Source organism: Brassica rapa, chromosome A09 (assembly GCF_000309985.2).
Source record: "Brassica rapa cultivar Chiifu-401-42 chromosome A09, CAAS_Brap_v3.01, whole genome shotgun sequence".
Classification (NCBI taxonomy): Eukaryota; Viridiplantae; Streptophyta; class Magnoliopsida; order Brassicales; family Brassicaceae; genus Brassica; species Brassica rapa.
The window spans coordinates 11,536,583-11,561,120 of NC_024803.2; the positions used below are offsets into that span (position 1 = coordinate 11,536,583).

The 24,538-nt window shown below is 32.2% G+C and overlaps 2 protein-coding genes and 2 long non-coding RNA genes across 5 annotated transcripts; 3 read left to right on the top strand and 1 right to left on the bottom strand.

Annotated features, from left to right (window-relative positions):
• The first annotated feature begins 83 nt into the window (after window positions 1-83).
• On the top strand, window positions 84-10,360 carry LOC117128093. The gene is made up of 2 exons (XR_004451251.1): window positions 84-7,687; window positions 8,121-10,360. It is a non-coding gene; the product is annotated as an uncharacterized LOC117128093 (long non-coding RNA).
• A 568-nt stretch (window positions 10,361-10,928) lies between these two features.
• On the top strand, window positions 10,929-15,329 carry LOC103838640 (4-substituted benzoates-glutamate ligase GH3.12-like). Of its 2 annotated transcripts, XM_009115090.2 has the most exons (4): window positions 10,929-12,115; window positions 12,246-12,347; window positions 12,745-13,517; window positions 13,594-15,329. In XM_009115090.2, the coding sequence occupies exons 1-4, from the start codon at window positions 11,868-11,870 to the stop codon at window positions 14,154-14,156; spliced, it is 1,686 nt and encodes a 561-aa protein (XP_009113338.1). In that variant the 5' UTR covers window positions 10,929-11,867; the 3' UTR covers window positions 14,157-15,329. The 2 variants fall into 2 exon arrangements, with proteins under 2 accessions (XP_009113338.1, XP_033136612.1); XM_033280721.1 differs by having other exon boundaries at window positions 10,929-11,778; window positions 11,821-13,517.
• A 1,258-nt stretch (window positions 15,330-16,587) lies between these two features.
• LOC103838641 lies at window positions 16,588-21,616 on the top strand. Its single transcript, XR_004451295.1, has 2 exons — window positions 16,588-19,173; window positions 19,274-21,616. It is a non-coding gene; the product is annotated as an uncharacterized LOC103838641 (long non-coding RNA).
• On the bottom strand, window positions 21,447-23,523 carry LOC103838642. The gene is made up of 2 exons (XM_009115092.2): window positions 23,301-23,523; window positions 21,447-22,928 (listed from the first exon to the last, which is right to left on the bottom strand). The coding sequence occupies exon 2, from the start codon at window positions 22,749-22,751 to the stop codon at window positions 21,666-21,668; it is 1,086 nt and encodes a 361-aa protein (XP_009113340.1). The 5' UTR covers window positions 22,752-22,928; window positions 23,301-23,523; the 3' UTR covers window positions 21,447-21,665.
• Between the last annotated feature and the right edge of the window lie 1,015 nt (window positions 23,524-24,538).

Sequence of the window (24,538 nt, forward strand, 5' to 3'; positions counted from 1 at the left end):
CGACCATGGGCGGTATCCAACTATGTCTTTTACTAGTTTTCAAAGGCTCTGTGCTTGTAAACGAAACGTCCATAGATAGGACTATTATTAGAGATATGTGGGCCGTAAGATGTGTATCTTACGGACCAAGATTGTGAAGCCCATGAAACCCATGAAGACCATCAAGACTAAAAGGAAAGACTTGAAGAACAAGTTACTCTCAAGATATTCTAGCATATTTACATTAATTGTTTAGGAAAGTTAGCATTATCTAGTGTTAACATTATGTTAATGTTACCACTATATATATGCATATTGTATTCTCTTATTAAACACAACACAATAATATATCTATTCTATTATATTTTACATGGTATCAGAGCAGACGATTCTTTGGGATCGAAATTAAAACTTCCGCATTATAAGTTTAGAGCTTTGATGACGTTCATCGTTGGTGTTGGCGATGTTGAAGAAGATGGTGACGGTAATGACGATGAAGACGTGGTAATATGAGTCGCTGGGGTTTTGTGTTATTAGGGTTTTGTTTTCTTTTTATATTTAGTTAAGTGCAATAGGTTTTGTTCTACCTGCTTTGTTTTTGTTTAGATTTTTTTTCTTATGGTTTGGTCTAGGGGTTATTGAGAGATGTTTGAAAAGGTCCTTAGGTTAAAAGATCGGGTTTTCACAGTTGTTTATTTTTTTGAGATCTATTCTATAGTTTAGAATTTCTCAGAGTGTTTTGTTTCCCATAGTTTGGGATTTATTGGTTATAGTTTAACCATTACGGGGGAGTTCTAGTAGAACGCTCAATTTTTTTTTTTAGGTCAAGTTGTTTAGTCCGAGTTATGGACTGTCCGAGTTAAGGACGATTATTTGTGGAGTTGTAGTTGCGCCCACGGGATGTATTCCCATTGTCAAGACCAAAGAAAAGCTGAAGTTTTCATCCCTCCTTGTCTAAAGTTGAAGTTTATTCTCGGAGGAATCTACTGATTTGTTTTCCTCGACATAGTGTCCACGACATACGTGGTCTGCTTTGTGATTGCAGATTTGCGTGTTGCATCCCACGTTTGTCGTGCGGGGGAGTATTAGAGATATGTGGGCCGTAAGATGTGTATCTTACGGACCAAGATTGTGAAGCCCATGAAGACCATCAAGATTAAAAGGAAAGACTTGAAGAACAAGTTACTCTCAAGATATTCTAGCATATTTACATTAAGTGTTTAGGAAAGTTAGCATTATCTAGTGTTAACATTATGTTAATGTTACCACTATATATATGCATATTGTATTCTCTTATTAAACACAACACAATAATATATCTATTCTATTATATTTTACAACTATCAAGAGAGTTCTGACGCATGTTGTACATCTAATGGTGTCTTTGTTTTCCACTTGGTATGCCAACTAATTGTTACTCTATGCCATGTTTATTTTTTATCCACAAGCTGCATCTGAATGCTAATATTTAGATGTTATTTGTTTGGATACTATTACATCGCATCAAGATGCAAAATCTCGAATATCTAGATATTTGTTATTCTAAAAAGTATAGAATTTGGATGATATATTTGTATCTCAACTTCTCAAGATCCAAAAGACCTAAATACTTAATACAAATATAAAAAATTAATTAAATTAGTTCTTATAATTATTGTATAATATCGGAAAATAAGTTTTTCTGCAAAAATCTAAATCACGTTTTCCCCCTACAACCAAAAATCATAATTTTTCGCCAAAACCAGAAACTGTAATTTCCGCCTAAACTAGAAAATCATTTTTAACGCAGAAACCGAAAAATCGCGTCACGCCAAAACAAGAAAATCATATTTTTCCTCCAAAACAAAAAAATTACATTTTTCCGCAAAAACTAGATAATCGCAATTCTCCGTCAAATAGGAAAATTGTGTTTTCCATCTAAACCAAAAAGTCATGTTTTCTCCAAAAAATCAGAAATTTATGTGTTTCCTGCCAAAATCGGAAAATCACAATTTTGTGTCAAAATCAGAAAATCACAATTTTCCCTCAAAATCGGGAAATCACAGTTTCTCGTCAAATTGAAAATTCGTGTTTCTCGTCAAAACCAGGAAAAAAAATTTCCCGCCAAAACCGTAAAATTGTGCCCTCCCCCCCCCCCCCCAAAAAAAACTATAAAATCACGTTTTTTGACCAAAATTGGAAAACTGTATTTTTGTCAAAACCGCAGATTATATGTGTTTTCGGCAAAACTGCAAAGTTAAGTTTCATGTCACAATCTGCAAAATTGTGTTTTCCGCAAAAATACAGAATTAGTTTTAAATGTATTTATTTGAATATTATTATTAAAAATAAAAACCATGCATTTTTAGTTTTTTTTTATTTACTAGTATTCAAATGCTATTCTAATATTAAAAACAAACAATTTAGCATTTAAATATTGCATCTGAATGCACATACTAACTATAGAAACGAACAAAATACAATATCTAAATGTTGTATTCAAATAATACATATAGATGCTGCATCAAATACAAAAATGAACATGGCATATGTAAGCGTAGATATTTAGTGTAAGACATGCAAATTAAATTATTAACAACTTACATACATGCAACACACAACGACAATTAATATACTTAAGGCAAACGTATATATTTAATCTAAACCATTCAAAGTAAATTCCTAACAATTTATCAACTTCGAGCACAAAATATAACTGAAAATTCATTAGCTAAGGCCATGGACGGATTTAGAAAGTATTTTAGTTGGGGACACATGATAAATGGCCTAAAATTTCATTGAATGGAGGGCACTTTTCATTTTTTCTTGTTCACTAAAACTAAGAATACTTTTCTAATTGAGTTGAATTACTTAAGGATAAACAGAAGAGTTAGAATAGGGGGCACGTGACTCCGTTATGTAATTAAGCTCTCCGTCCTTCCCTAGCTAAGACCGCTAAAATTCTCAATAGAGATCTGTTTTTGTTAGTTTCTATATTCCGATCTAGTTTCTTAGACTATTTTTTAATAGCCACTATTATTTTTATTTTAAACCAAGAGGAGAAACCAAAATCTATACATCTAAGAATATTGTGGTGTCAATTCGATACCACGGGTATGCGTTGGTGTGGGTTATAATATTTAAAAATAAAATAAAAATAAAAATAACAAATTAATAATCGTCACTTTATGAAGTGTTAGAGTACTAAACATCAATTTAAAATATTTTTTTATTATAGAATTCCAAACTTATTACTTTACTTTTCTAAAATCCGCCAACCACTACACCGCCATTTTTTTGTTTACAGAAAATTTAACTTTAGGAAAAAGGAACATATGCTATTATCGTGACAGACGTAGTCAGGTTAGAAAGAACATATGCTATTACGCTGACGCTGACAACATAGTCAGAGTAGAAAGAACATATGCTATCATGTTGACAGACGTAAAGTAAGCCATAGAGCATCTGCATCTCCATCCGTCTCCATCCGGTATAATTATCTTCAAAATATTTTATAAACAAATATTACATTATATTATAATTAATCATTTAAAAATACTAGTGGCAATTAAATCTTGTGAGCTTTCAAAACAAAAATTGTTTTTATTTTGAGAAATAGTCACAAATAACTCTAAAACATCTTTTTTATACAAACTAGCATACAAGATAAAATGACCAAAACTAATTTTATTAAAATGTAAATGACTTCAACTCAAATAATTAAGGTATGCATGTAAGTTTCGAGCCCATTCCCAAATACCAAATATTAAATAGGTATGACTTCAGTTAAAATAATCTGCTTTTTTTTTAATCGTCAAACTAAACAAACTCATGAATACTTTGTAAATCAAACCGGTGGTTCAATATTCATATGGACAAAAAAAACATCTGCTTTCTTCTATTATCGGCGAAGCTATCCGTCCTTTAATTCATCGTTCTCGGTATATGAATGAGTTCGGAGTTGTGGAAACTTTTTCTCAGGATCTTGATTTTTTCCAAATAACTTGTAAAAACTGATCATTCCTTTGGTTCCGAAACCATCTTCATACATTATGAACAATATGTTGCAAATGTGGCTTGAAACTGATGTAAATTTCTCATGCATTTCATTTCTCAAATAAGTGCTTCTACTTTCGAGTGAAAGGGTGAAATGCTAACTTTGGTATTTCTTGCTCTCATTAAATCATCAAAACCCTCTAAGGTGCTATACCAACCTTATCCCAATTGTTTGTCATGGTTTTTCTAACATCCATCCATGAAACACCATCTACCCGGTATCAAAGGTAAGTTTGTAATCTCAACCCCCCTGATTTGAGTAGCCATTTGTATAATTGTAGTTTTCGTCTCCGTCCGGAGTAAAGATTTTGTTTATATCAATTTAAGAGTGTATTTTGGATCCATGTCTATATTGCTAAAAACTTTGTCATTTCTTTCCTTCCAAATATACCATGAAATACATGCAAATTGATGATCTTCCATATGCAGAGAAATTCTCCAATAAAGATGATCCATATTTGTAAAAAGCGCGTTAGTAGGAAAAATCTTTGGATTCGTTGGGATCTGAGAGAGTGCCCAAACTTGAACCGTCGGTAAACATTCAAAGAACACATGATTTACCGTCTCCTCAAGATTTCCACATCTGGCACAACAAATGTACCCTTGAATTCCTCTTGTGTGTAAGTTTTTCTTACCCGATATACAGCCTGACACTAGTTGCCATAAGAAATGCTTGATTTTCGGAGGACAACACACTTTCCAGTAAAACGCCTTAAGAGCAGTAACTGTAGGTCCATATAAAGGTGGTGTCTTTTCTCTGACAGGATATACTTGTTCCACTTGATAACCCGATTTCAAAGAATATTCTCATTGTTTGTAAAATGTCATCCATCTCTGTCTGCAAACTGGGTTCGACTCAATGTTATAGTACTTTCTATGATCTTTGCATCCTGAGGATCCAGGAATGAATGAATTACCTACATATTCCATGTACGTGATGTGGCACTGATGAGAGAATCCACTGTAAGGTCTGGGTAAAGGTTTGGATTGTTGTTTGCTGGTCTCGGGCGGTTGGTTGGGAGTCAATGATCATTCCATTCTGATATAGATGATCCTGATTCCACCTTTTTGATTAGTCTTTTGCTAACTAGCGATCTAGCATATATAATATTACGCCAGTCATATGACGGTGAGTATGATCTTATCGGTTCCAAAGGTGATGCATTCCTGAAATCCGTCCCTTAAGAACTCGAGAAAATAAAGTGTTCGGCTTCTCAATCAAGCGCCACAATTGCTTTGCAAGCATAGCCGTATTGAAACCCATGAGGTATTTAAACCCCAGTCCTCCTTCATCTTTAGGATTGCATAATTTGTCCCACGATTTCTAGTGCATGCCTTTCGTACTTTTCCGTGGACTCCACCAAAATTATGATATTGCACTAGTCAGCTTCTTTGTAACAGTCTGTGTAGACGATAACAAGACATACATGATTTGGTAAGACCGTTACCACTGACTTATTATAACTTCATTTTCTCTCTTTGTAAAGAACTTAAAAGTCCATTCATTAACTCGGTTGTTTAGATGCTCTTGTATAAAGCTGAGAACTTGTGTTTTCGATCCATCCAGATTCTCCGGCATATCCAAATACGACTCCATCCCACCTTTATTATGACTCCCTAAAATGTCTCTCAGTTCCTGTCAAGTGGATTCTTCTATCTTATGACCAAACTGAAGAATTTTTTTTTCAAAATTTAACAGCTGTCCCGAAACTGCCTCATATTCTTTTAAATTCTTAAAAATGGATTGACACTCCTTTTTTGTGCCTTATAGAAAAATAAACTATCATCTGCAAAGAGTAGATGAAATCATTTCCACGCATTTAAAATTGCTAACATAAATAAACCATTTCATTTGAGGTGATGAACATATCAAAATTAACATATCTAACCTCTGCTCTGATGGATCTAGTGAAGTTAACGTCAAATGTGAAGCAGATACATAATGACGTATTGAAGGAGATACACTTAATGCTAACACTGAGTATCTCCGTCGCCACCTCCATGGAAGCTGTGATAAAGAGTTGTTCAAGAAGAACGTACCGGTTGTAAGCTACGATGATGTTAAGCCTTATATCCAATGTTTCGCTAATGGAGAACCTTCAAATGTCATCTGTGGAAAACCCATCACTAGATTTCTCTTGAGGTATATATTTTCCAGCTCAAGAAAATATAAGAAAAATTTATCTCTTTATACTGGACCTAATTAAGTAATGTAGGTCCTCCTTTGCTAGTTATATATAAAATCTTTATATATTTTACAGCTCAAGAAAATATAAGAAAAATTTATATCTTTATACTGGACCTAATTAAGTAACGTAGCTCCTCCCTTGCTAGTTATATATAAAATCAAATGTGATATGCTTGTGACATTGTTGATGTAGCTCTGGAACTTCCGAAGGGAAACAAAAGATCTTCCTTGCTAACAACAAGTACTTTGAAGACATGTCATTTATCTATGCTCTACGCTCATCCCTTTAGTATTTTTTTTTAGATTCAATTAGGCTAAAACCCCAAAACAATTGTGATATTAAGAGAATACCATGAACAGTGGTCACGTGGCTTCACTTTTGGTTTCAGCGTATGAAGTTTACCAATCTGCCCTTTTGCAAAAAAACTTATATTTCCTCCTTCCATTGTCATCGTCTTCTTCTGTTTCTTTTTTTTTCTAATGAATCTAGAAAAAAACGAATAATATATGTTCCATTATCATAATTTTCGATCGCACCCCATTATTCACCAAAGATTTCTGATGACAAGCTATTTTTACATTTCATGACGGAAGTGGAAACAAAGATTTAAGAAAGTGGATTTTGTTAGATGTTAGGGTCATGGGGGAAGATAAGAGAGCAAAGTAACATCTGATCGTTCCTCCTGAGACGGATCTGTGAAGAAGAAGTTCAGATGGCCCCAAAAGGGTCGGTGGAAATGAAGGGTTATGGGGAGATCGGAACAGAGAAAAAGAACCCTAAGGGCATCTCCATTCCTACTCTATTTTTTCTTTAAAATTGAGTAGAAGTGAATATAGAGTAAGGAATGCTCTAACCCAACTTCATATCTCACTCCATAATGGAATTCACTCTATAAATGGAGTATACTATTTTTTTTTGTTCATCACTCCATTATGGAGCAGGAAATGGAGTACGGTTGGAGTATTTTTACTCCATATTCACTTTTACTCCAAAAAACGGTAACTTTTTATGGTGGGTTTGATGATTTATATGGGGAAGTAGCAGAAACTATACGGATCCGTGATTGGGAACAGAGTAGGACACCTAGATAGCAAAGTTGGTAACTTCTCGTGGTGGGTTTTGACAATCCATGTCAACACCGCACTTTTTTATTTATTTTATTTTTTGGAATCATCTATTTTTCTCCTTAAAGATCTGGTAAGATATTTGATATGGTTTTCTCGATATATCAGCCATATCCTAGGGGTATGATAGTCTTTAAAATAAATGTACAGTTAATTTCTAACAGTGTAAGTTGGTATATGGCTAAATACGAAGAACTTCTAGTGTATAAGATGCAAATAAACATTATTTAACATAACTGATTATGAAATATATCATTCATCAATAAATGATTTAAATTAATATATTTAGTTTTCTGATACTAATTAAGTGATGCAATACAACCATTTCTTGTAGTGAGATTTTGGTTGGGAATGATTTGAGTCACCCTGAGTCACTCGGAAAATCCGATCAAAAAGATCAAAATATTTATTGAAATCAAACTCAATCAAAAAGATCAAAATATTTTGGTATCTAAAAAACCAGAACTGAATCTGGTTTGAACTGAAATATTTTGTATATCTGAATATATCCGAGTCAGATTAATATATTTAAGTATATCATTTACTATTAGATTTAATATCCAACATTTATATAAGAAATATAAGATATTTTGAAGTTTTCAAAAATACTTGATGTTATATACGAATAGTCAAGTAAATATCTAAAACAACTAAACAATATTCAAAAACACCAAAAAATCTGAAACTATCTATTGTTTCTTCTTCCAAATATTCGAGTCAAACTAACTTTTTATATTATGTTTAGGTATTATGGCATATATTATTTACATTTATATGTTATTTTAATATTTAGATTTCAAGAAATTTTAAGCATATATGAATTTTAAAATATTTTAAACGGATTAATCGAACCTGAGTAGAAGCCACTAAGATCTTAAATGAACCCAAATTAAAATTTATAAATATTCAAATCAAGTTAAAATCTTTAACCCAAAAATCCAAAATACAAATATATCCGAATCAAACCATGGCTACTCGCCCGGTGCCCACCCCTATTCTAAAGTTCTCAAAATATCGTTACTTTACAACTTGGTCGCTTGGTCCAAATATTATCCATGAAAACAAAGCATTGGTGTCACTAATATATTTGAAAATTGACGAGATAATTACACAACTTTAATCTGGTTTCCTCTAGGAAAATGTAAGTCGAATCGGGGACAAAACTAGTTCAATGTTCATACAAATTATTACAAAATATAGTACTCGTATTCAGTGCCGGTTCGGACTAATTTGACGCCTAAAGCGCACCCAAAATATTATGCCCCATTTATATAACTAATTTACTGTTTTTTAATATATAATCAACATACATATTATTAACCGCCGCACAAATGGTTTCACCGACACACAGAGAGAGAAGCCAAACACCTCCGATAGACTGAGCCACGTCTGTTCTATCATGTAGAGCGAAGTCCAAAGGAAAAGGGATGGTGGGAGACCTCCATACGAACCGGCACCGGAACCCTGTCGCAAAGATAAAACCAGATTTGGGAGAGAAAGGTTGAGCGCGTGGATCACACTGCCTCTCAAAGGCAAAATTCCGTTTCATTAATGTTATATAAGAGATTGATGCTGTATTTATAAGAGAAATTAATTCCAATGGTAAAATTGTGAAGATATCTCAAAAAGTAAATAAATGAAAAAGAATGAAAGATAATATTTTTTGTTTGTAGAATATATCTAATGAGAACTTCTGAGATATTCTCTGAAAAAAAAAATTGAACTATGAGTCAACATATAATTGATTTGCATCGTTTTATATAAAATAAAAACTAATTATGATGTTATTAATAGCTAGATCATATTAATTTTTGTTGGTTTCAGAAATAGAAGAAGAGCATGAACCCAAAAAATTCAAAACGTCTGGATTGAAGATTCAAACAGTTAGTCTAATGTTGATTAATCATCTCAAAACTCCATTGTTGGTATCTAGAATCTCCATTGTTGGTATCTAGAATCGCCGATTCGCCGTAGAAGAGACGAACTCCAATTTCTCCGTCATTAGACTTAGGGTTTCCTATAACAGGCTGTTGGGCTGCATAAACCATAAAAAATTATCAGCCCAAAACACATAGATGTAAGCTTAACAATAAAAGCCTATATAATTTCAAAATAAATGAAGTGATGCGTTTTACAGGCCGGACACGTGTCATCACCGTATAACTCAACTTTCTGACCTGTCTGCTGACGTGGCGCAACAGGAGAGAAACAAACATTTTATATATATAAATGACAGTGACAATATAACATCAATTTATTTAAAAAAATTAAAGATAGATTTCACTATGAATAAAAAAAAACTTTACAATATATTTTTATACTTATATAAAAATTATATATAGTAATTATTAATTTATTATCTTACCGAATTATGTTATATTATATATTGGCCTAACCTAGGAACTGTAAAATTATTAATTTATCATGTTTATTAATTTATCGAGTATTAATTTATACACTTCTTACTATATGTATTTTTGAATTATAAATAACTGAATAAGTATTTGGGTATCTAAAATAAGAATTAGAGCCAAATCCAAATTTAAAACAAGTTTAACCGGTTGTGAAAGGTGTTACTATATTTGCACTGAATCCGAAACAACCATATCCAAATTGAGTTTTAAAAAGGGAGAATGTGTGGGATATACCCAATTAAAGTCCAAATTAGCTTAATGCCCATAATTATGGATAACCCAAAAATGAGTAACTTTTTGACACTGTGCGGACGAAAATACCATCATGCTTTATCGAAAACAAGTAACTCTAAATTTATCAGCTAAATATTTACATACCAGGTAACAATCTACATACCAACTAACATATCAACTAATAATTTCAATATCATCTAACAATCTATATACAAACAAATGTATCGACTAATAAATCATATATCAGTTAATGAAACTATTAACAATTAATTAGTTATCTATCAAATAGCCTCAAATCTATTTGTCTAATACTTGTATCGATTAAGAATCCATTAAAATCTAAATAATAGCAGGTAAGTAATAAATTACCTAACAACATATATATTATCTAAAAGTTGATTGTGAGTCGAAATTGGAAACATTGAAATTGGGGTGAGATAATAAGATTAGCATTATGGATGTCAAAAGAATCAGAATAAAAAATAAAGATTTGTATTGAATTAGAAGATGATTTGAAGAATCTATACGAGAGTTAAAGAGATTAGAACACATAAAAGGGAAAAGTGAGATATATAGACATAAAGGTATTATAGTCATAAAAATATTAAAAAGAAACAATGGTATATCTTCTCTATTAAAAGAGAAGTACCATTTTTATCTACTACAAAATAGTCATACTAGAAGTCTAGGTCTATATATTCAAATAATTTTTTTTATTGTTTACATTAGTTTATTTAATGTATAACATTTCTAAATAATTATAAGGATATTAATAACAAATCCATTTTAACTATAAATTTAAATTTTAGTTTTAGGAATAACAAAATCTGTTGAGAAAAAATCTAACAAAATCTTTTTCAAGTTTTAAATATTCTTTTAATTAATACACTGATTAATTTCGAAATTAGTAGTATAATATTATTATAAATTAATTTTAATTAAATTTTTATTATAAACAAAATAATCAATTTTTTTGCTAATTTTATAAATTTTATAAGTATATTCTACATTATATTAAAATAGAAGTAATTAATTAATTACATATTAGAATTATGTTTTTTTTTTGAAAACATATTAAAATTATGTTGAATTGGTAAACCAATATATTTTGAAAAAAAAACTTTCTGTAAGATAAATAAATAAAATATTATTCACCATTTAAAATGACTAAATATCATTCACCTTTTAAAATGATTAATATTCATAAATTATGTAATAATTTTTAGAAAAAATAAAATTGTTAACATATTTTAAATTTTAATATTTAAAACTATATATCATCTATTTAGTTATTTTTAAAATGACAACAATATATTATCATAAATTATTATATATAAAATAATATAAAAATTTATATTTATAAATGAAATGCTATCCGCACAGATGTGCAGGTTAAAATCTAGTGACAAATTATATGGACTTTTGGGTACATTCTTACCAATTTCTCTTTTAAAAATATTCAAATGAAGTTAAATTTCATACCTCTCAAAATTAAAACATTAATAAATTCGAACTGAAACCGACTGAACACCGGAACGTCCATGTTTAGTTCGCGTTTCGTTTTCTTCCTTTTAAAACCTTTCGTTTTTTATTTGGATTTCGATATCTCTCTATAAATAAACAATTAGATTTACTGACGACTCTACTCAAGAAATTAAGATCTGCAGAAAAGATTCGAGCCCGTTCCAATTATTTAAAATAAGATAGATAACTTTAATTATACTATTATAGTAATCATTTAAACAAATCGAATCTTTTCCCACGCATTTAAAATTTCTCATACAATAAACCCTCTGACTTGAGGTGATTAAGATCTCAAAATTGAACATAACCCTCTGACTTGAGGTGATTAAGATCTCAAAATTAAACCTAAGTATCTAACCTCCGGTCTGATGGAGCTAATGAACTTAACATCAAACGTGAAGCAAATACAAGATGATGTATTAAAGGAGATACTTACACTTAATGCTAACACAGAGTATCTCAGAGGCTATCTCCATGGAAGTTCTGACAAAGAGTTATTCAAGAAGAACGTACCGGTCGTAAGCTACGATGATGTTAAGCCATATATCCAACGTGTCACGAGTGGAGAACCTTCGAATGTCATTTCTGGAAAACCCATTACTAGATTTCTATTGAGGTATTTATTGTCCAGTTCAAGAAAATATCAATTATGCCGAAACAAAATGTATATCTTTATACTGGAACTTGCTAGTTATATATATATAAACTCAATTGTAATATGGTTGTGACATTGTTTATATGTGTAGCTCTGGAACTTCTGGAGGGAAACAGAAGATCTTCCCTGTTAACAACAAGTTCTTTGAGGACATGGCATTTATCTACGCTTTACGCTCATTCCTTATATCAAAGTAAGTTTTTATCCAAATATATATGTTATGCTTTTTTATCCAAATGTATCATTCACAACTAATTTTTTCTTCCAATACTACGACAAACTATGGTATGAAAAATACTTTTTTACAGAATAACAAATAAAACTACAACATAAATAAAACTAAAACATAATGTTTAAGTTTCCTTTTTCTAATTAGGAGTTAAATTCCCTCTATTAAATATAGTTTTTGAGTTATATATTTTGATATGAAGTTTGTGGAATTATTGAAAAGAAAAATTAATGATTGTATATTTGGAACAAAAACTTAAAAATGTAATTTAGAGACTTGTCCTACTTAATTACACATATGTCCTTTTTAGTGTCTTTGTAAGTTTGAACACAGGATCCATCCAATTGATTCTGGTCTGTAGGCATACTGAAGGTGACGAAAAGGGAAAGGTGGTAATGTTGTTTTTCGCCAGAGAGCAGTCTATAAGTCCATGTGGTTTGCCTATTTCTACTTCCGTTACAGGCTATTTATTGAGTGACAGTTTCAAGAACCGGCCTTCAAATTGTTTTACAAGCCCTGACGAAGTGATGTTGTGTCCAGATCTCAAACAGACTATGTACTGCCATCTTCTTTGCGGTCTCCGTCAGAGAGACGAAGTTGTGGCTGTGGCTGCTAGCTTTGCTTCTTCTTTGGTTGGAGCAATCACTTTTCTTGAGAGCTACTGGAAAGAAATCTGTAACAATATCCGGTCTGGCCATGTTAGCGAGTGGATCACCGACCTTAGTTGCAGAGACGCTGTTACTAACATCCTAGGAGGGGGTAATTCCGAATTAGCAGATAAGATTGAAGAAGAATGCAAAAAAAAATCTTGGAAATGTATAATCCCACGTCTTTGGCCTAATGTGAAATTCATCCAAAGCATTGTTACAGGACAAAATTCTCAATACATTCCAATGTTAGAGTTTTACTCCAACAAAGTGCATTTGTTCTCCCCCGCATACGGATCTTCTGAAACAATGTTTGGGGTGAATGTGAATCCCTTATGCAAACCAGAAGATGTATCATATACTTTTATGCCCAACATATCCTACTTTGAGTTCATACTTGCTGACAAAGGAAATGAAGGTGAAATTGTTGATCTTGTGAATGTCGAGATTGGGTCCTACTACGAGCCATTGATCACAAACTATTACGGTGAGTTATATATGTATGATATTCATATTACATATTTTTCTCAAATTAAAGAATTTTTTTTTTATGCTGGTATTAGGTTTACACAGATATAGAATGGGAGATATTCTACAAGTGACTGGATTTTACAATAATGCACCTCAATTTAGGTTCGTAGGCAGAAAAAAATTGGTTCTAAGCGTCAACTTGGAAGTCACAACTGAAGAAGACATTTTAAAGGCGTTGAATAATGCAACACTCGTTCTTCAACGTTCAGATTTACTATTGATGGGATTCACATCCTATGCTGATATCTCCACTCTTCCGGGTCACTACATTTTTTACTGGGAACTCAAAGCCAAAAACATCAGTGACATTGTTAAACCTGATAACAAAGTATTGGTGGAATGTTGTTGTGTAATGGAGGAATCATTAAGTGCTCTTTATCGGGAGATAAGGAGTAAAGATGGATCAATTGGACCTCTAGAGATCAGGATTGTGCAGCAAGGAACATTTAATTCTCTGATGGAGTTTTCCATCTCTCAAGGTGCTTCGCCATCTCAGTACAAGACTCCTATGTGCATCAAGTCTTCTGAAGCCTTAGTGGTTCTTGATAATAATGTTCTTGCTCGCTTTTTCAGTGATAAGTCCCCTCCTTTCTGATCAGATATGGTCTACTGGGATTATGATAACCCGTGGAAACAATTAGATCATATGGCTGAGAATAATGAAGGGACAAAGTTGTTCGGTGAGCTAGATTGGGTTTTGTGGAAGTGTGGTTTGTGAATTTAAATCTTTTTTTTTCTTGACGTCGTAATTTTATATCTTTATGTGTATTTTGGGTAAAAGTCAATTACAGTAAAAAAAAAACTCTATAAAGTAATAATGTTAAGACTATGGTATTTTATTTATTATGGAGTTATTAATTAACAAAAATTTCTCTTTTTAGATTTTTTTATTTAATAAAATAAGAAAATAGTTGATTTTACCATATATACATTAATTAAATCTTAGAAATTAGACTTTCATATTGTTTTATTATATTATTTATTCTATATCTTTATGTTTCGTAGAATTCAAATGTAGTTTTAGATATAATTTTACTAAATATTATCAAAATATATTGATTTTTTTTAATTAGTGATAATTTTACTGTGAATATAAACCAACAATATAGTATTTAGTTTATATTTATCTAAAATGCATATTTAGATAGATTATTGATTTATGATTTTAATGAGATCATATATTTACATTGATTTTTTTATAAAAAAATATTATCTTATTATTTTAGCATTTGTGTCATATTATGAATTGGTATGACTCAGACCAGAAAATTTATTAATTTATAGTATTTTTTAATTTACTAAATATTAATTTATATAATTTCTACAGTATTAAGTGTGGTCCAACACTGGTCCAGTTGACAAAAAAAAGATTTTGATATTTCATAAATTAACCAATTTAACCGAAGTTTACCCGCCCAACCAACCAAATAAATCAAAACTGACCGATTAATTTGAAACTGAACCAAAATCACACGTATAGATAAAGTTCGGTAACAAATTTCAAATTGCAAAGTAACCAAAATCAACCATTCTTTTTAAGGCTTGACAATACCCGAAGAATCGAACCGAACCTGACTCAAAAGAGTTGAACCTAACCCGAATCAAAGTCAATAAAATATCTGAACAGATCTAAAATTTTGGTATCTTAAGAATCAGATCCGGATCCAAACCATAAAAAAATATTTTCCACACTAAAAATATTTGAACTACAATTATACATTTAAATATATTAATTATCTCTTAACATCCAAAAAATACTTGAAAACTTCTAAAATACTCAAAAAATCAAAATACCCTAAATATCTTCTAGTTGTTCACCCAAATATCCAAAACCAACCAATTTTTATGTTAATTATATATATTTAGAATATAATATTCAAATTTATATGTTGTAAATTATTTTTTATTTAAGGTTCTTAAAGTATATTTGTAATTTTAAAAATTGTTTACAAAATTTAAATGGGTATTTGAACCCGAACCAAACCTGGATTGATCCGAACCAAACCCGAACCAAAATATCTAAATAATCGAATGGGATTTCCCCCTTAAATCTCTAGCCCCAAAAGCCTAAAATCCGAATCAATCTGAACCTAACCCGAATGAGAACCCTAATGCCCACCCCTAATTGTTTTGTTCGGTTAACTCTAGCAGATTCAAATCTGAAATAATCGATGCAACTATTTTTTGTTGGTTTGACACAACCTTCAAAGCCATTTGTCTCAAAGAAAATAAAAGTGAGTTTATGGCACTTTTAATAGAGAATGCTCAACATGAAATTTTTAATTCATGTACAAATGTAAGTATGTAAAAATAGAAAAATTAACTATGAGTATCTCAAAATGATGAGAACTCCGTACTAAAATATTCCATTTGAAATATTTTAGCATAACATTTTCATCATTTTTAAATACACAAACCAGTTATTCATAATATTTCTCTTTTGAATAGATTTTGAGAAGTCGTGTTAGATACCCTCTATGAATATGTTCTTAGATATCTGCGCATAGTTTGTGGTTTTTTAAAATTAGATTAGAATATTGTAAAATGTTAGATTGAGTCTACTGACACTGCATCTAGGTTTAGAGGGCGACTGGTTTTCCCGCTACCACCCGCAAACGCAGCTTTTGTGGTTGATAGCGGTTGTCGGCGGTTTGCAACAATCACTCAAATCGCTCTAAACCGCTTCAAACCGCTCCGAATCTCATAAATTCAAAAGCTGGCTCCAGCTAGCGTTTGCGGTTGCGGGCGGTTGCGGACGGTTGCGGGAGGATAAAAAAAATTTCTTTTTTTAAACAATATATATACAAAAGTAAAAATATTTAATAAAAAAATTTAAAATTAAAATTATGAAATATTAAAATATATCTATTATATTTTAATTAATATTATAAAATTTTATAATAAAAACAATTTCAATAAATTTTCAAAAATTAAAATTATAACTTTCTAAATATAAATTTTCTATTTATTATAATTTTATGATTTATATATTTTTATAATTATATTAAAATGTAAATATTGTTAATTTATTATTTGACTGTTACCGCATTTGGTAGTTAACCAGTCATAAGTCACCCGCAAACGCACCAATTTTAACCGCAGTACCAGTCGTACAAATCTCTTAAAACCGCTAGAAACCGCAACCGCCCGCATCCACAAACTCCCGCAACCGCAACCGCAACCGCTGCGTTTGAACCAGTCAGACCCTTAGTCTCGTCTATTTAACAGTTGTATCTGCTTCTTTGATAGTGTTCCAAACAAAATCTGCTTCTTTGATTTTCAGTTTTAAAATTAATGTGTCCTTTTTTTTTTGCATGAATGATACGGTTTACATTAAGCTTTTTTCTTTTAACTGAGTTTTTTTTTTTTTTTTTTAACACAACTGAGAATTACATTACGCTTTTTCTGCTATGTTGTTACCACATTGTCTCTCTAGATTTTCCCATGCACCAAACATTCCAAACAAAAATTACATTTTTATTATTTTTCAGAAGTCTAGAAATTAAAGATCTTTTTGTACGACATTTTGTTAAATCCGTTAAATTTTAAGATAATTTTGTATCCTGCAGAAACTAAATTCTATAACTATTTTGCAAATTTATGGCTACAATAAACTACACAGTTTGGATAAAGCATCTACATAAATCATTTTTTTATCTTCCAGAGGTATACTGAGTCTAGCAGAGCTTTCCTTTACATCCCATGGCAACCATTTCCAACCAAGTTGCTATAAGTTCAAATTTAATTTATAGTGGATTTTGAAACTTCATATAAAAATTAATATGCACTTATTCTCCTGATTAAATTTACATAAGTATTTACCTCTATATCTGTGCATGTATATATAAAGAATCTCATTTTTCGTGGATATAGTCTTTGAATATTGTGTTGCTATAATGTATGTACTTTAAGAAATAAAATATTTAAAATGGTCAACTTGTCCATATATTTACTTCATTTGGTTTAAAAGATAAGAATTAATAGATTGTTAACCATACTTGGAATTAGGTAAGGAGTGTACGTATATTTGAAGTGGACATGTTTTGAAGTGTAGATAAATAGAAGTTTAAATCAAGTTTACTGAAACACACGCACACACACACACACACACAAAATTAACTTGAATTTTCTGAAGTTGTGTCGTTAAAAGAGCTAAAACTTTTGCTTTAACAAATGAAATTTCTTATTTGTCTTTTGGCTCTATCATTTTTGAATTTGACGGCTAGTTCATCACGTGTCTCTCCTCATGGTTTAGAACACAACCAACCAAAAGATTTCAACATTGATATAGTAAAGACAGTGGTGGTTGGTCAGAGTGGTGCAACTGACTTCAAAACCATCCAAGAAGCCATCGACTCCGTTCCCTCTGGTAACAATAACTGGATTAAGATTCAGCTTCAAAACGGAATCTACTTTTAACCTCTCATCTTCACTCTTTCTTCTTTTATCACATATAGTTTAATTATGAGATGCATAACACAAGAAAAAAAAAGAATCAAGCAAGTTGAGTTTACCAGTGTACGTGTGTTGATGCAGCGAAAAGATAGTGATTCCGCTGGAGAAACAAAAGATAATATTGCAGGGAAACAACCCATCAGAAGTGATAATTCAATATAATGATGCAGGACAAGCCCATTTGTGTGGTCCGATGCTCGTTAACGCCGAGTACTTCGTTGCAATCAATGTTACATTCAAGGTCAGGGTTTAAATAATATAGTTGCTATGAAAATCCATGTTTTAGGATACTGATTAATTCAAGCTCTGTTAATTATTTTCGTTCATAAGCTATCTTCAACTAGATTTGTATGTCTAAAGCCCGTGAATAACTTTTGCAGTAGTGATTTTTTTTTTAACAATTGACGGATGGTGTACTTTTAAGCTCGTTTCATTTTTTTATGGAGATTAGTTGGATTAACTTTTATACATGTGATATCATATGAAATAATTCTTGTATAATATTGTGAAACTGGCATCTTGTTTGCGCAGAATTCTTATAACAATATAACATCATCACTAGTACCATATAAAGAGGTAAAGGTAGCTCCATCAATTGTACTAATGGCGGACAAGGCGTGGTTCTATGGCTGCAGTTTCATCAGTGTCCAAGACACACTGGCTGACTTTGTCGACCGTCATTACTTCAAAAACTGTTACATCGAAGGAGCCATTGATTTTATATGGAGAGGAGGCCAATCTATATACGAAGTAATTTCATATTTATATCTTTCATAAATTTTGGTTGCGTATAGATCTGTTTTGAATATTGTCTTACAGAAAATTAGACCTTATCGGCCCATAATTGCCAAAGGAATTACTATATGGAAATGTATTTGTTTGTCAATGTAGAAATGCGTGATATATGTTAAAGGAATGACAAAAGATGAAATGGTGGAAGGCGGAGCAATGTTACCGGGATTCATAACCGCGCAAGGGAGGCAAAGCGAGCAAGACACAAGTGGATTTGTGTTCAAATACTGCGTGATAAAAGGAGATGGAACGGCGTTCTTGGGAAGAGCTTACCGAGGCTACTCTAGAGTTGTCTTTTATGCAACCAGCATGTCTAATGTCATTGTTCCTCAAGGATGGGATGCTTGGCTTAATAAAGGCGAAGAGTACGTATGCTTATTCTCTTTTACTATATATTAATGTGAATTTATCACATATTTGGCTAACATATATTGAGAATTATTTAATTCTAAACAATAAAATCAGAGATAAAATTACATTTGCGGAGGTAAATTGTACGGGAGAAGGAGCGAATAAGCAAGGAAGAGCTGCATAGCAGAAGAATCTTTCTGCTACAGATGTTGATTTTCTTGTAAACCCCAACACTTTCATTGATAGAGATAGTTGGATCTTCACTCTTCCTTATTCTCTTGTTTCTTTATATTCACCATCTTCCATTCAGTAAGCGATCCATAATTTGTAATATTTTTTCCTTTTACATTTGTCGTGGGAATCATATATAATATTTTCTTCTTCTAAGTGAATTATTGAGGAAAGCTTGATTGTATTGATTCACAAGGTAATGTAGTTTTACAAAGTCATTGATCTAATGGTCAATAATATGTTATATTAGATAACTACAATATGATATATATCCTTATCCGAATACTAAGTTTTTCTATTATCTACTGATCAACATAAATACTAGATTTACTTGATATGCTAATAGCCTAATATCATATTTTTAAGATGTCATTTTGTTACAATACGGAAATACTTTTTGTCTCTTGTGAATATTCATCATTTCCAAGTGGTCGATCCTCACCAATTCAAAAAAAACTTCGCGCAGAATGTTGAATGCTAAAACTCTGCATGAAGAGATTTTGCGTATCATATTAATATGCATATGGGATTAGAGCTCCTGTTATTGTCTCTCTTAAACTTTTCATTTTGAAACAGTTAAAATAGGGGTGTCAGCTCAGGTTGGTCCGGCCTGGGCTGGCCCAAACCCGCTAAGTCCGTAAATATTTGAGTCCAGCCTGGTCCGATCCGAAAATATTTTGGCCTTAAAATTCAAAATCCAGCCCAGTTCTTATAGGGCTAGGGCTTTTCGAGTTTTTTTGGGCTTTTCGCAAAATAATTTGCCATTGTTACTTCTATCGTTTTAATACATGTGATTTTTTAATAAAAATAGTTTTATTTTTTATTTTAAAATATAAAGTAATTTTAAACTTTTAATCTTTATCAAAAATGTTTTACTTTTTGGTATGCTTTAAAAACATATTATAAACATACCAAATTTAATAAGATTTAAATGATCAAATATAAACTACAATTAAAATATAAGAGAACAAAATTTATGATAAACATGATCAAACGTTTTTTACTTTGTAGTTTGAAAAAAAAACACGTTATACATGATAGAGAAGATACATTTGCAAAATTTAAAATGGGACACTTGTAATGATCAAACAATAAAGTACATTAACAACTTTTATATTTGCTTTATTAAAGTTTCGATTAAAATATTAAAATTATATGTCAATACTAATAATAGTTTTAATTGCAAAAACGATAATATTTAAGATAAAATATAAAATTTTGGGTTTTTAGGCCGGTCCTAGCCCAAACAGGTTTAGGCCCAAAAAACCCAAAACTCAAATGGGCTTCGCCCGAAAGACCCAAAAATTTTTGGGCTTATAAAACTAAGCCCAAATCTAATAATTTTTAAGGATAGACGAGCTCGGACTGCGACCTTCGGCCATAATTAACATGTCTAAGTTAAATCATATTCTTACATATAACTTTTGATTTTAGTCGAACTTTTAGTCACCCAAAAATATATGCTTCTCTTGGGTTTTATTAAGGTGGTTTTAGGGAAAGAATCTAAAGAGAATATCTGATCCAAAATTAAGAAAATAATATATCTACATTCTTTTATTTTTTTATTTTATAGAAATTAATATAGAATATAAATATTCGCAATTAATTAAGATATGTTTCATAGAATCACAGAATTATAAAGCAATATATATTTTTGTATAACACTAGAAATATTAGCAGTTAGTTGTGAAATAGTAGTCTCTCTTAAAAAAGTATGTACTAAAATCTTGGATATTTGGTTTGATTTCTTACCATTTGAAAGAGAGTCTCAATTCCCAATCAATAAAGTTTTGTCTCAACTCTCAATCAATCCCCTCATCTAAACTCGCACGTACATACTAACTTGCTTGCTATGTTGTGACTTTTGAAAAACATGGGAACCCAATTAAGACCAGATCCATCGGAACATGTGGATCACATAATAGTTGATAAAGCTTAACAGAGTTTATAGTGATCGTGGGGAAATGGATTGGGTTATACTTACATATTCGGACTTCAGGGATACCTCGCATTGTTCATGCGTCAAAATCAAGAGGCTAAAAAGTTGAGTGATTAGTTTTGTGTGTTTTTTTGTTTTTCTAAAATCAAAATTGATCACATAATAAAGGTACAAAAATATGATCCACCGAGCAGAAAATATTTCAAAACAACAAAACCTCACAAGCGTAAAATCCCCTCAAACCCTCCCTTTACAGTCAAATCGTCTTTGCCAAAAAAAAAAAAAAACTGAATAATGCCTTTTTGCGCAACATACTCTTAAAAATTACAGCCATTTTTAGTTCTCAGCTTCAAGAAATAGGCTGAGTTCCACATACCTCTCCTGCGAAGAAGACCTCGAGTCTCTCCGGCCTCTTAAACTCAAGCTATCATCGGTCTGCGGTCCAAGCAACAGAGCACCACTTCTTTCTTCCGTCACAGTCCTATCATCTTCTTCCTCCACATCCCTTAGACCTCTCAGCGCCATAGAATCCGAGACCGGGAAGTAGACAAGCAAGCAAATGGAAACAACGGACAAGCAGAAGAGGGAGAGGAACGCCAAGAAAGAAAGCGCTTCAAACCCAATCTTATCCGCCTTTGTTAGTACTGACAAACAGAGCGTAATAATCCTCAACGGAAGGAAACACGAGACGGAGAATATCAAAGTGTAGACTCTCTTCTGCAGACGCTTGTTAATCACCAGCTTCAGTATCTGCCTCCCTAGCCAGAACAAGTAAGCTGTTAGCACGGCCGCAAACACGCCGAGGATGACAGTACTCAGGAGAGGATAAACGCACAACGCGACCTCTTCCCCATCGATAATAACTTGGGAATAGGTCCTCGTGAAGCTTGGCGGCAGGTTTACATAAGAGCCGCTACCACCGTTTAGGCGCGACTCGGATAAAACAACCGCGAGTTGAAGAGCGAGCATAGGGACACAGTATAGAACGATGTAACAAGCGGTGTTCCTGTTCCACTTCCCGCTCAGAGCGCCCCCAGACTCCATCTTGAGAGGAGCGCGCAGAAGGAACATGAGCGTGAGAAAGAGGCAAGGCTCCGCAAACCCTAGATTCGAGACGGTGTACCACTTGCAGACGTTCTCTTGCCATCTGAGATCCAACCCGCTCAGTATCCTCCTGTGATACCGAAACAAACTCAAACGGAGAATCTCTCCGACAGCCCAGCAGATAGCGAAGAGGATGAAAGCGATACGGATGATCCAAGGGCCGCTGAAGTAACCAAGCTGGAGAAATCCGTGTTTACGAACGTGAGACTGGAAGTAGAAAGAGTAAGCGATGCAGAGGAGACCGAGGAGGGTGAGGAGAAGGACTAGAGAGATGGTCAGCACGCCGAATGCATCGGGAACTAATTTGGTCAGGGGCATCACCCAAAACACAGTATCCACGCATGCTCTCTACCAGCATGGGTGCCTGCAGCCTTGTCTCCAAAACAATGCCAAGCTACGAACGACCCACATTCATTCACACCAGCCCAGATCACCCGAATACTACTTTTGTGATCTTTGACTCTTGCACTTGTTTATGCGTCTTACCTACATAAACTGAACCAAAATTGAATATTTAATCAAACCAGACATCATGTATCCAAGATCTAAAAAAAAATAAGACAATAACAAAGCAACCTTCAAGACCAACAAGGATTCAATAGGGTGATTTAAAATACAAGTCAACGAGGTTACATAACCTTTTTGTCATCCCAAAAAGACAATTTCTTTTCAGACAGAACCAAGAGGGAACCAAGAGATTGTTTTTTTTTTAATTACAGCACCAAAGTCAATAAACGAGAGAATCGCAGAAAGAAAAATCAATTTTATGCGCATAATGCAAAAACGAAACCATCAAGTACAACCAGATCCGACATAGAAGAAAACGAATCCAGAGTCTATTAAACAAAATTTCGAAAGAGAGCTTACAAGGAGGAGAATCTGGATCCAAAAGAGTTAGAACGGGGAAGATCTGAGCAGCGGCGGAGAAAAGAGAGAGAGAGAGAGGGAGAGATTGGAGGAATGAGGCGTAAAGAGAGACAAAGGAGAGGAAGAAGAAAAAGGAAGAGAGATATGGAAGGAGAAGAAGGAAACTCTCCGTTGGTGACAGGCTGTTTCCAGCTGTGATAACCGATTACTCTGGATCCCGGTTCGGGTTTGTTTCTTTCTTAGTTGTCCGGGTTTCGGATTTTTTTTGCCTGACGTGGCTCCACCCTGGCGGCGTTTGTCTTTTTCCTTTTTTTTGTTTCGACAAAAAGTAGAATTAAATTACCAGATTTTTTTAAAATAGTCAAACTTTGCAAAAAGGGTTAGCCAAGGAACAGTATCCGAGTATTATATTCCAAATTTGATACCAAGAATCATTAGTTGACAACTTTTGATTAAAAAAAAAATCATAGACAGCTAAAAAAATATCATCAAATATTTTTATACTACGCAATAACAGATTTCAATTGAAACTATTTGGTAACATATCACAGCTGATGTTACCAAATAAGTTTTGTTCAGCTATTTTAATTTGCAGTTGCACAGCTGGAAGGAAGGATATGATCATGATGGAATAATTGCCTTGAGAGATATACGTACTATGATTTGCAAACTGTCCATATACTGTCTTTCAAAAAGCATCTTTCCATAAACTGTTTTAGCAAAAAAAAAACATTTCCATAAACTGCAACATAATTACACCAAACGTTATTTTTTTGGGTGGGGGGGAGTCAATCAATCCGAACCTTAAAAGATAGCTGGAGAAAATCAACCTAGTTTAGTTTATAATGAATCGGTTTTCCATTTTTCCAACACGTCAACGACTTACCACTACAGTAGAACTTCTATAAATTAATAATGTTAAGACTTTAAAATTTTATTAATTTATAGATATATTAACTTGCAAAAGTTTCTTTATTTAGATATTTTTATTTAAAGATATATTTATTCTAAGATAAGAAAAAGATTTGATTTTAATGTATTAGCTAGACACTAATTGTTATTTATTAAAATTTGACATTTATATTAGTATTATTTTATCATTTGGTGTATATAATATATATTGCATATAATTTAAATGTGGTTTTAGATATAATATTACTAAATCTCATCAAAAATATATTAAGTGTTAAGAAAATATAAAGATAATTCCATTGTGAATATAAAATAATTATATAAAA